At 53.2% G+C, this 12,059-nt stretch overlaps 5 protein-coding genes and 1 pseudogene across 5 annotated transcripts; 4 read left to right on the top strand and 2 right to left on the bottom strand.

Moving 5' to 3' along the window:
• Positions 1–90: 90 nt before the first annotated feature.
• On the top strand, positions 91–1,161 carry SAPIO_CDS1388 (uncharacterized protein; the record flags this gene model as incomplete). The annotated part of the gene is made up of 3 exons (XM_016784672.1): positions 91–315; positions 400–778; positions 842–1,161. 3 exons carry the CDS (start codon positions 91–93, stop codon positions 1,159–1,161), a joined length of 924 nt encoding a protein of 307 aa, XP_016645788.1.
• A 33-nt stretch (positions 1,162–1,194) lies between these two features.
• SAPIO_CDS1387 (uncharacterized protein) lies at positions 1,195–2,721 on the bottom strand (the record flags this gene model as incomplete). The annotated part of the gene is made up of 4 exons (XM_016784671.1): positions 1,195–1,221; positions 1,306–1,906; positions 1,972–2,494; positions 2,571–2,721. 4 exons carry the CDS (start codon positions 2,719–2,721, stop codon positions 1,195–1,197), a joined length of 1,302 nt encoding a protein of 433 aa, XP_016645787.1.
• Positions 2,722–3,206: 485 nt separating this feature from the next.
• SAPIO_CDS1386 (uncharacterized protein) lies at positions 3,207–5,124 on the top strand (the record flags this gene model as incomplete). The annotated part of the gene is made up of 6 exons (XM_016784670.1): positions 3,207–3,876; positions 3,989–4,189; positions 4,263–4,712; positions 4,760–4,867; positions 4,953–4,995; positions 5,064–5,124. 6 exons carry the CDS (start codon positions 3,207–3,209, stop codon positions 5,122–5,124), a joined length of 1,533 nt encoding a protein of 510 aa, XP_016645786.1.
• A 525-nt stretch (positions 5,125–5,649) lies between these two features.
• SAPIO_CDS1385 lies at positions 5,650–6,486 on the top strand (annotated as a pseudogene; the record flags this gene model as incomplete).
• A 1,140-nt stretch (positions 6,487–7,626) lies between these two features.
• SAPIO_CDS1384 (Uncharacterized protein) lies at positions 7,627–9,762 on the top strand (the record flags this gene model as incomplete). Its single annotated transcript, XM_016784669.1, has 4 exons — positions 7,627–7,766; positions 7,839–7,944; positions 8,100–8,624; positions 8,698–9,762. 4 exons carry the CDS (start codon positions 7,627–7,629, stop codon positions 9,760–9,762), a joined length of 1,836 nt encoding a protein of 611 aa, XP_016645785.1.
• Positions 9,763–9,953: 191 nt separating this feature from the next.
• Positions 9,954–11,056, bottom strand: SAPIO_CDS1383 (uncharacterized protein; the record flags this gene model as incomplete). The annotated part of the gene is made up of 5 exons (XM_016784668.1): positions 9,954–10,148; positions 10,233–10,414; positions 10,518–10,715; positions 10,827–10,859; positions 11,011–11,056. 5 exons carry the CDS (start codon positions 11,054–11,056, stop codon positions 9,954–9,956), a joined length of 654 nt encoding a protein of 217 aa, XP_016645784.1.
• Between the last annotated feature and the right edge of the window lie 1,003 nt (positions 11,057–12,059).

Raw genomic sequence — 12,059 nt, 5'->3', positions numbered from 1 at the left:
CATGCACTCGACTTACATCCCATCCTCTTGACAGAGCCATCTCATCACACAATCTTCCCATAGGTCATTCCGATCCGAATCATAGCCACCATGAACGAAGCTCAGAGACTCGCTACGCGACTCTCCGCCCCTGGAGACGCGGCGTCGGAAAACAGCAACAGTTTCTATCTGTTGACAGTCGTGAGCGATGGCGAGGGTGGTTACGACCTCGTTGAGCAGTACAAGACCGACCTCGATCTGATTTCTGAGACTCTTGTTGCCTCTGATGTCCCTGAGGATACGCCAGTGGCATACCTCGTAGAGACGGATGAGAATGTGAGTATCCCAGGCCCAACCCCCCTTTTTTTTTTTTTTTTCTTTTCCACTCTCAGTTCAGGGAATTGATACCTTCATTCGCAGCGCATCGTGTTCTACGTCGATAAACCCGGGTACCTGAAAGCATCCACCTACAACCCAGACCCTCATGCCGAAGCAGCGTGGGAGGCAGACGAAGCTCTGGGTGAGATCGGCTCCATGGGAGTGCACCGCGGCGGTAAAATCAGTGCCTGCTTCACGGAAGACGGGCTGCTGGTCTTCTTCCCGAGCCCTGGTGGCTCGGTCGAGTGCATCGAGCAGAAGGGAGGCAAATGGTCGCCCCGTGGGCCACTGCCTCCTTCGATACCGATAGACTCGCCTCACTACCCCCTGGTGGTCGACGATAAGTTGCATTTCTTTTATGTGAGCAAGCACGGTAGCCTCGACTACCTTACTCGCGAGGTGGGCGGAGATAGCTGGCAAGGTAATATTCGTCTGTCTTGAACTCGTCCAGCACGGGAATCCAAACTAACAGTTGCTGGCGCAGAAAATGTCTTCTACGGGGCCACGTTGGGCAAGGCCGTCTCTCGCTTTGCTGTGGGCCACGATCGGGAGAAACAGACATTCACGGCCTACGTCTTGACCGGCGGGGTCTTGGTCTCCATTGACGCGGACGGCAACCGCCATGACCTGGTCAAGGAGGCTGGGGCCGGTAAGTTCACCCCTGTGGGGAGTGCCGAGCGGTGCTATCACATCCACATTCACGGCGACATCGTAATTCGGGGTAGCCAAAATTCCTTCAATATGGGCGGAGGTAGTATTGAGAAGGGCTCACGGCGCCGGATTCATCGGAGACGATACTACTAAGGTTGAGCTCCATACATAGACAAGTCTCTAGGTTCAACCCTCGAGACAAAACTGATCAAACTATATACATGTAACACACAAGCTCTGTTAGTCTTCAATAACCTCACTCAACGGAAAACGGATGTTGAAGCAAATTGAACGAACCTTGTACTTCTTTCCCCTGATGGCCCTGACGAACGAAATCCCATTCACATCCCTCCGCCCCATTTTCATCTGCAGCTCCGTCAAGGCCGAGATATCCATCCTCAACCGCATCAATATCTTCTGCTCTTCTCGGTACACGACAATAGTAAAAGCTCCACCAGGTGCCTCTTCCAACCTCACCAGACACCAAGGATGGAAATTACTAGACAGGGACACCTTGCCGCCATCCAGATCCCAAACTACCCAATCCTCCCCTTGATCTTCGTACTCTCGCTGGTGCCCGGCCCACGGTACTCTTGCCATCAAGACAAATCGAGGCCTGAGTTCACGAAGACGCGGATTTGGCGGTGCCTCGGCGAGCAGAACGTCAAAAGTAGTATCCATACCGTCGGCACCAACGTAGACTTTGCCCACTTGATCGTCGCCAATAGTATACTCCTCGGCAAAGTGGAGGTAAAGCCCGTCCGGATGTGCTCCGGGCTGTTGGACGCGTAGTCTTTTGTGGAAGCGGTCGATTCCTGCCCACCTGAAGACGTCGCGCATTACTCGGAGGTTCAGGCGCGTGCCGCGGCTTCTACCCGACTCGTTTTTTCCGTGGTTGCTATTCTATGCTGTTAGCTACGGGACGACGCCTTGATCCAAAGGGACAATTAGGGGACACCCTACTGTATAGCAACAACCGTCTCCACACCGTTATACGCCGTCCATACCGGGGAACCGCTCAGCCCCGTCTGAGTTTCCACCTCATACTCGAGCTGGTCAGGGCGGATAATGCAACTACCTGAGCTTAGGTCGGGTCTACCTGGCGGCGTGCCGCTGCGATACCCGCAAACGCGGACATCGCCGGATAAGTATTCATCTTTCGGATCCTTGGTTCCTCTGTCCTTCCGATCGATGCCTAACATCAGACTAAATCCGAACCCCGCTCGTGGCGGCTGGTCTTTCTCGCGGGGGATTAGAATGGCGCCGTAATCGTGGACCGCGTTGGAGTCGTTGGGACGCGCGAGGTATCGGTTGCTGATTCTGACATTCTCCTCGGCCACCGAAATGTTTTTCGTGGCATCGGTGTCTAGAATGAGGAGGTCGGCTGACCTTTTGCCGTCCGGGCCGACGAGATTGTGTCCGGCGGTTAGAATGACATCGTGTTCTGCGCCAGGTAGGTTGATGTAGAAGCCGGTTCCTGAAGCGTCTGGCTCCTCGGAAACGCTTCAGCGCCCGAGTCGTTGGAGAGATTTCGTTTTTCATTACGGGAGAGGGTTTCTTACCAGACCCCTGAGAGAAACTCAGCTTCACCACCCAAGAATTCCAGTCCCCTGCTGCGGCAAACCTGAGGCCCGGTTTCGCTGGAATGGGCGGCGGCCGACGGTGGTCGGGGTGGACCAATTCTGGGGCAATGAGGGACTCGTATTTCGGCATGATAACGAATGTGATGGCAGCGAGGTGTTTGGGGATGCTCTGCTGTCGGAGAGCAGGCTGGAAGCTGGATGAGTGCCCAGATCAATGTGCTCGTGTTACATTCACTCCCAAGGGCGTGTGCCCGCAGCCTGCTCAGGGCGACAGAGTGACTGCCCCAGACTCCTACGTGCGTTCGTATGACTGCAGGACACCCTTGTAGATATCTGCAGTCAGGCATTGATGCAGCTTTCGGTCATATCTATTTGCTCCTCCCTATTTCCCCAACTTTCGTGCGGCAAGGCTGGGGGATGACATGAGGTGGTGTGGGGTCAATGAAAGCCGAGTGAGTGAGTTAGTATCCTATTTCAACGACTCCAATCTCCAGGTACACTTGGGCATCCACCATGTCCTCGGTGTGCCACCCTATCATCTCTTCGACATCATCTGGAAGCCTGATTCATCTCTGCAAACCGCTCTCAAACCTACCCCCGAAAGGCCAATCCAAGATGGGTCTCTTCGAGGACTGTTTCAACGGCACTCTAACCGCCACTCAGCTCAAGGGCTATCTCGCCTCCACTGACATCAATGCCCAGCACCCCGATAAGGGCATCACCCCTCTCATCGCCGCCGTCTTCTCAAGCCAAGCTACCACCGTCAGGCGTCTCCTCGAAGTGGGCAAAGCCGACCCTAACACGCCGTCCATAGATGGCCAGACGCCCCTGTCATGGGCTGCCTCCACGGCTAGAAAGAATCGCGCACAGATCGTCAGTCTCTTACTCGAGAACGGTGCCGACGTCGATTCCACATGCGACGCCGTCCGTGGCGAGACACCCTTGATGCTCGTCCTGAACGAGACTCGTGACCCGGATGTCATCCGGTTGCTAGTGGAGGCGGGAGCTTCGTTGGACGCTGTGAATAAGAAGGGTGAGACGGTGGAGGATATCGCGAGGAGGTTGAATAGTCCCGCGGTGAATGCGGCACTGTATCCGAATAAGAGTAGGATTGACTTGGGGGAGGTGATTAGAACTATTGTGGGCCTGATTGGCATTATCCTCGCGTGGGTTAATAATGAGACGGTTAATAAGATCGTGAGGGGCGTGACGAAGGAGATGAATGAGGTTGTCAAGAGGATGCATGGGATCGATGGGGAGAGGGATGATAATCTAGAGAAGGCAAGTAAACGAAGTCCATCTATCAACTCCTCAAATTCTAGTCGTAGTTGGACTAACACGGGGTTTTCCTTCCGGTTCTTTGCAGAAAATCTGGGACAAAGAACCGAGGACACCAGCCGAATTCAAGGCGTCAATCAGCACCTTCGTAACCAAAACCGGTCTCGATACCTTTTTCTCTGGAGAGAACAAACAGTTCCTGCAAACCGTGGCAGAGAAAGCAACCGACCTGCTCAGCGATCCCATGGACCCGTTGAGTAAACCGGAGAATGTCAAGACTCTCATCCGCGTCAGCATGTTTCAACCTGTCATCTATTGCGGTGAGTTCCGAGTGTCCCGAAGACTCCTGCGTATAACGAGCACACCGGGGCTCATTTATGAGTTTTATTTTAGATGACAGTGGCTCAATGCTCGAAGACGGCCGAGCGCAGGCGCAAGCCGCCCTCGTGGAGCGGATTGCGCGCATCACCACCCGCCTGGTCCCGAAGGGCGAGGGCGTGGAGTTGCGCTTTATTAACGCTGGCGGGGAAAACCTCAGCAAATTGGATGCACAAGGTATCCGGGAACGCATGGAAGCCCTCAAGATCACGAAGGGTAGCTATACACAGATTGGCACTGGTCTTAAAGAGAAAATCCTGAAGCCTCTTGTTTACGACAAACTTGATAATAAGCAAGGGTTGGTTAGGCCACTCCTCATATGCATCATCACCGATGGCCATCCGGAGAACCCCAAAGCTTTCGGTGGGATGAAGCAGAACGTGGAGACGCTCTATACGACTATGGACGCAATCTACGAGTGTGGAAACAGGTTGGAGGGGAGTGAAGAGGAGTATCCGAGGACATGTAAGAAACAATACCTTCACCAATTATCCTATGCTAACCATGTGAAGGTGTCCGCTTCTTGGTCAGTCAAATCGGGAATGACAGAAAAGCCAAGGATTTTCTGAAAGCCCTGAGTGACGACACGCGCTTGAATGATGTTATTCACGTTACGGCGGGTAAGTGACTATCATCGATCGTTCGAACGATTGCTAGTAAGAGAAAGGGCGGCTAAGAACCAATTTCAGAGAAACTGGATGATAGATGGCGAGCTTTACGGGATAACAACCGACATCTGGAAGAATGGGTAAGTTTGAGACGGATTGTTCATCTCTTCAAATAAGCAGACTGGGTACTAACATTATGTCCCTGTAGCTACTTCAGACGCTCCTTGCACCCATCGTGGATAAGGGGGCAGATTGAGTTTGAGTCATAGGCTACTACTGTGTCAGATATCATTCATTAAGAGAGCTTTTGCGTAGCTGTCACGAATTGTAAGTGTCGAAAATTAGCTTGCTGAGATCCGCGACGGAGCCGCCGCCAAAAGGCTTGTTAAGGAAATGGCTCGATCCTACAACTGGCAGGCGAGGATCCAGCCGAGTCGCAATTGGAAGCGGAGGCAAAATAGAAATGTAGCCACCCTTGCTATTCCCAAGTTCGATAATACACCACGAACACGCACGCTTCTGTAGTCATGGTATTCATAGTATTCATAGCAGGGCAGTTAAGAAGACTTCAGATGCTAATGGGGACGATGATTGATAGGTTGTCGTCGATTGCTTATGTAACGCGCTTCATTTCCCTCTTCCTGAATAGTTGGAACCCTCAACCACAAGGCCATCATCAACAACTTCCCTACTCTTCACCCACGCTATGAAGCGCTGTGGTACACCACGAGAACATTCATTTATTCCCTGTATATAATTTCACAAGGGAACCGAAAAACAGACGATGCGCGAACATGCCGGTCACGATCGAAGAAGAAGGCGATCTGGAGCTCGCCAGCTCCGACGCCGAGTCGTCCACCACATCCAAATCGACCGAATCCGTTGAAGACGCACCTCAACCGCATCCGTCCATCCACCCTCCCAACTACTTCGCGCCGCCCTTTTATGGAAGGCCGGGAACACCCCTCCCGCCCTCACCATCGATAACGTCGCTCCTCATCCCGTCGCGCCCCACGACCCCGGACCTCTCGGACGACGAGCTCGAGGTGGCGTCGCGCGTGGTTCGGGCGTCGCCTAAGGTTCCTACGTACGAATACTACGGCTTCGTCCTCTACCTGTTCTCGAGCGCTACGTTCCTCGTGTACATCCTCTGGTCGTACCTGCCGTCCCCGTTCCTTCACGCGCTGGGGATCTACTACTATCCCAATAGGTGGTGGTCGCTCGCGGTGCCTGCGTTCCTGGTCATGGCACTGGTGTATCTGTTCGTGGCGCTCGCGTCGTATAATATTGGGTATTTGACGGCGCCGATGGGGGCGGTCGAGACGGTTGTGGACGATGTTGCTAAGGTGGCCGTTATTGATGCGAAGGGGAGGATGAGGGACGGGAGCAGGCTAACGAGGTCCAAGGTTGTCAAGAGGAAAGGGCCGGGCGGTGCAGGGAAGCGGGTTTTGGACTATAGGGAGGTCTGGGGGGAGGGTACGGATGGTGTGATGGATGTGCCGCTTGGTGGTGTCTGCGAGGTGCTGTATAGGGAGAAAGGGCCGGATGAGGATGATGAGGAAGATGTCGAGTACGGGGACGTGGATGAGGAAGGGGCATGGTGGCCGTTTGGGTTTCTGAGTAGGGCATAGATGGGGGCTTTTTTATTTTCTGGCATGGCGTGGCAAGGCGCACCGGTTGATTCTTATGAGGTTGGAGAGCGCTTCATCATTAGAAGGCAGTCCGAGTCGAGGAGGCAATCCGACTGAGCGGACTTGGGAGTTGATTGACATAATAGAGCCACTCGAGCATCAAGCGTTACTCTTCCTTCAATACGAATGCTATAGTTCTCTTCTCATTCAGACGTCTGGACTCATCAGCTCATCGGTTCGCTATCAGTGCCGTGTTCCTATCCCGACTTCGTTGACACAAGCTTATCTCTCATTTCCAGCGGTCTCCCGGACAGGCTGATTACAATTTCTCCAAGTTCTCTTCAATTCTCCAACTCAATATAGTACCGAGTTCTTGGCGCTCGTCTATCGGGCCCTGGGACCCGAACGGCGACAAAAGCTTACGTGGCTGAGAAATGATGCAGGATCTCGAGTATTAACGAGCTGTTAAATCACCCAACCCAAGCCTTGGCGATTGTCCACATTGGCTCTACTTTGTATTCATCCTATGTTTTCCCTTCTCGGTCAAGATCCGCCACGATGACGGAGTTTATCCCGTTTTACCTGGATCCGTAGTCGTTTCAGCTTTCCCGAGCGAGGATTTTACCTTTATTAGCTGCCGCGAAGGAAATGCATGCGAGCAAGTAATAGAGCTCAATTGAAGGGAAGTACATACTGATGTAGTTCCATTTCTTTTCCTATTTTCTCATCATTTCTCCGAGTGGCGACGGCGGCCAAGACTGCATCGGTTCACTCGGCCGGGGCATGGATTATATATGCAACATAGCTTCCATTCAACAAACGATTACGATTTGATTTTTATTTTTATTGTATTTTAAAATAACTATATTTTTTACCGGGATTTTTCTCTAGTAGATTTTCATCGAGGACATATTCCCTGTCCATTTTGCTGTCTACTCAGCCCCCGTTAGCTGCTGCTGTCCACATCCACATGCTGAGCTGACACCAGGTTTAGCAACACAAGCTCCGCCAAACCGAGGCACACTTTCCCATTCATTCTCATCTCACCTCCATCTCCAACTTACACTTGTCTTGTTGCTCGTTTGATTTACCGTACCCCTAGAAACGTTCCTGGCGCGTTTGACGACCGACGAAGTAATCATGACTGCCCCCCAGAGCTTCGCTTTCTACCCAGACCCCGTTGACTGGACCCAATCCGGAGCTTCCATTGAGGATGGCACTGGCCGGGAGGACAGCAACCCCGTCATGAGAGGCTGGTCCCTCGTCATTGGCGCTTCCCTGTACGTTCTTGCATTGACCTCTCAGGAAGAAGGAAATCAGAAAAGGCTAACATGAATTGATACATTTCCTAGCGTCTCCAATCTTGGCTACCTCCAACGTACACTCTGGAACAATGCCAAGTTCGGCACCGTGAGGCAGATGCCTGAGCTCGAGAGCAAGATCCCAGCTCGTCTTCATGTTCGTCTCACCAACCCACACACACCTTAACCTTTTATTTTTATTTTATTATTTTTTTTTTTTTTTAAATTCATTTCTCACAATCCGTCATTTGACCTCGTCCTATCTCCCATTCCTTACCTAGCTAACGTGAAACCCCCTTGCTTCCTCTCCAGCCCTGCGTCATCCCCCTCGGCAACGGCGACAACGCCAACACCTCCCTCATCCCCTTCCCACCCCACATCCACACCCCCAGGGCCGCAGACCTCGTAGGCCGATACCACTCAGCCGCAGACTACCACGCCGCCTACAAAGCCAAGACCGTCACGCCCCTCCAAGTCGCCGAGGCTCTCCTCGAGCGCATCAAGCGAGGTGGCAGCCCGCAAAGCAAGTACGCCAACGCCTGGGTCGACAGCTACGGTCAGGAGGAGCGCACGCTCGCCGCCGCGCGGGCCTCGACTGAGAGGTACGCCGAGGGTCGCGAGCTGGGGCTCCTCGATGGCGTGCCGTTCGGTGTCAAGGATGACGTGGACGTTGAGGGGTATGTGTCGCATATTGGGATGAAGTATGATGCGAATAATCCGTTTTTTAAACCGAGCACGAAGACGGCTTGGCCGGTGCAGAAGATGCTGGAGGCTGGTGCTGTGATGGTGGGAAAGTTGGCTATGCATGAGCTTGGTGTCGATGTTAGCGGCTGTAACGTATGGTCTCCCCCCCACTTCGATCACCCAAGAAGAGACAAAAGCTAACAGTTAATTACCCTTCTGCACGAAGTCTGCCTGGGGTACCCCCACTAATTGGATGAACACAACCTACTACCCAGGCGGCTCCTCCTCCGGTGCCGCCTCCGCCCTATCCGCTGGCGTTGTCCCCATCGCAATCGGCACCGACGCCGGCGGCAGCTGCCGCGTCCCGCCCTCCTTCACAGGCCAATACGGGCTCAAAGTTTCCCACCACCGAACAGGCCTAATGGCCCACAGTATGTGCGTAATGTGTCCCATGGCCTCCACCATCGCCGACCTCACCGCCGCCTACCGCACCATCGCCCAACCCAACCCATCCTGCAACACGCAAGGCCGCTTCGCACCCTCGACCCCGCCCTCGCCGTCAGCCAAGAAGACCATCGGCATCTACCGCGCGTGGTTCGACAAAGCCGACGCCGAAGTCCTAGAGCACTGCAACGCCGCCATCGAGTACTACGAAAAGAAACTAGGCTACGAAGTCGTCGACATCACCCTCCCTTTCCTCCGCGAAACCCGCCTCGCCCACGGCGCCATCTGCCTCACCGACGGCACAGCAGCGCACTACGCCCGCGCCCCGACCGTATCCGCCGCACACGCCATGCTCCAGCCCCAGACCCGCGTGCTCGTCGGCGTGGGCAGCCAGACGCCCGCCACGGATTACATCAAGTTCAACGAGCTGAGGGAGCTCCTCATGCAGCACCTCGCCTTCTTGTTTGCGAAGTATCCGGGCCTGCTCATCGTTACGCCTACTACCCCCGTCGCTGGGTGGCCCAAGGATCCAGCTAATGAGGCGCATGGCTTCTCGGATGCTAATATGACTCTGAAGCATATGATGTATGTGTTCCTGGCGAACGTGACGGGTACGCCTGCTGTTACGGTGCCGGTTGGTTATGTTGAGCCGAAGCAGGGGACTGGGAAGATTCCGGTGAATTTGATGGCGTTGGGTGAGTGGGGCAGCGAAGAGCAGTTGCTTGCATGGGCTGGTGAGGCAGAGAAGTATCTTGACGAGGTTGTGGAGGGCGGTAGGAGGAGGCCGCGGGGTTGGCTCGATGTTTTGGAGGTTGCCAAGGGTGAGAAGAAGGATCAATCCGATTGAGAGAAAGGTATTGTTATATATTGTGGATAGGCTGTTCTGTGTGCAGCATTCGTCCCACACACAGTCTGTGTTGTAATGGACGTGTTTTTCACTGCTTCTATTAATCTGAGTTTTATAGTGCGTGATTCATTCATTCAATTTCTATTTCCCATCACAATACCATACACACATGCTTACATCAATCGTACCTTTTACTTGAGGAACTTCGAGGCAAGGTTCATGAGATCGCCAGCACCACCACTGCTTCCGCCGCTGCTAGCCCCGCTACCTCCCGAGACCTGGCTCTTCAGGTACATCTTGAGCGCCATCTCACCAGCCTGCTGGACGGCGGACTCTTTCGAGGCACCAGAGGCAACCTTGCCCTGGGATGCCTGCTGGTCAAAGAGCTGAGTGTGGTTCTCGAAGTTAGCTTTTTGCCCGAGATTTCAAAATCCTCCCACAAAGAAGAGGGAACAAAAATGAAATCGTACCTTGCTAGCCTCGGACATGGCGAGAGCCAAGAAGGCGCTCTCCGAGGAAGACTTCTGGGGTTCGTTTCCGCTTGAGAAGAGCTTGAGGGCCTGCATGGCGGCAGCTGAGCCGAGACTACGGGAGTCCGCTTGCTCGTTGTCGCCCTCGTTGCCAAAGAACTTCTTATGCGTCTTAACGGCGTCTTTGCATACTGTGGTGTTAGCTCATATCTTTGATGGGCACGCCTCCAAGTCTTTCGACTAGTGTTGAGTCAATACTGCAAGGGTAATCGCTTAATCGCTCACCCTCCTCGTCGATATCTTCCCTCGCAACCTTGTCCTTGTCAGAGCTCAGAGAGCCGAGAATGGTCTTGAACAGGTCGCTGTTGCCAGAGTCACCGGCGCGGCGAGAGGCTTCTTCGGCGGCGCGCTGCTTGTCGTCGTCGTTGTCGAGGAGGCCGAGGATGTTTCCGGCGAGGGGTCCTAGTGCGCCACCGGGACCCTCTGACACAATGGGTTGTTAGCTGAGGCAAGCTACTGTGGAGGGAGAGGGGATATAAGTTGGGTATGGTTGGCGCGAGGGAAGAGAATATTCATTCACCAGACAGAACTTACTGTTACCAGAGCCAAGGGAAGAAGCATTGGGGCCTGCGGAAGTATCACAGCGTTAGCATCCATTCCCCACAGTCCATACTATTTTCTCCACGCGCCCAAGACTTAAAGCAGACCACGACGGGTAGAGGGGACTGGGAACGCAGAAGAGAGGCACCGGCGGAGTGGCTGGGCATCAGTAACTAACGGTTATCGTCATTATCCTGGGTAAGAGCGCCGATGATCTTATCCATCTTGATGGTCGAGGAGGCTCTTCGTTATACAAGTTGGTTCGTCTGGTTCTTTGATCAAGTTCTATTTCGCACTTGAATTTCGGATCGGAGCCCGTGGAGAACTATGATAGGAACAGGAAAGGATGCGAATTGGTCTGATTATCTAGAGAGAGGAGAAGTTGGGGAGGAAGAGAAACTGCAGCCGGATCAGGTTGATATGCATAAAGAAGGAATGTCCACGAGGTACAAGTCTTAAGTCTTTGGGAGGCATCCATTCATCCCCTCACGCTTTCCCTCCCGCGCTCCACACCATTGATGTCACTTCGCGCATGTATCCAAGCATGTTTGCTTAGCTCTGACGCGGGCAAGGTTAGATGGAGGGCAGGACTAGCGACTGGGAGGGGTAGTTCGCCCCTCGCTCTGAGACAGACAGGACAGCCTGAGGTAATTACAGGTACGAGGTGTACAAAGTACTGATTCTTCCTCGAGTCTACGCAGCTACCTTGTATAGCTCCGCCCGTTTCTGGTTTCCCAAACCGACTGCAAGCAAGCGCTCTTTCCTATTTCCAAGCCCAGTTCATGCATCATATTACTTTCTGTACGTAATCGCACGGGGTACTGCACATTGAGGGAAGGAATTGAATATTGAGGACGAACAATGATCTCCGGAGCTCAGACCACATCGACTTCAGCTGGACATGCCCAAAACAAGCATCGACCCACCAAATGCGACCACTCAAGACGCTCCGACAACGCGGCAGTGCCACCCATAACCCCGCCTACACTTGCAAGTAGATTACATACCCACCTCACTTTAGAGCCTAGAAACGATTGATGATTTCAGCTGATATTAACTAGTCAATGAGCCGCATAATCATTCAACATTTAATTCATTATAAAATAGTAAAAAGTAGTTATAATTAGGACTTGGAAAATTAACTGGATTCAGTGATCATAAAATATTCAGAGGCCCTGGCAGGAGGGGCAGGATCATTGGTAATCTACATCGCTTCAGCTGGCAGGC

The sequence above is a fragment of the Scedosporium apiospermum genome, assembly GCF_000732125.1.
Source record: "Scedosporium apiospermum strain IHEM 14462 chromosome Unknown SEQ_SAPIO_0055, whole genome shotgun sequence".
Taxonomy (NCBI): Eukaryota; Fungi; Ascomycota; class Sordariomycetes; order Microascales; family Microascaceae; genus Scedosporium; species Scedosporium apiospermum.
This window is presented reverse-complemented; position numbering and strand designations above follow the sequence as displayed.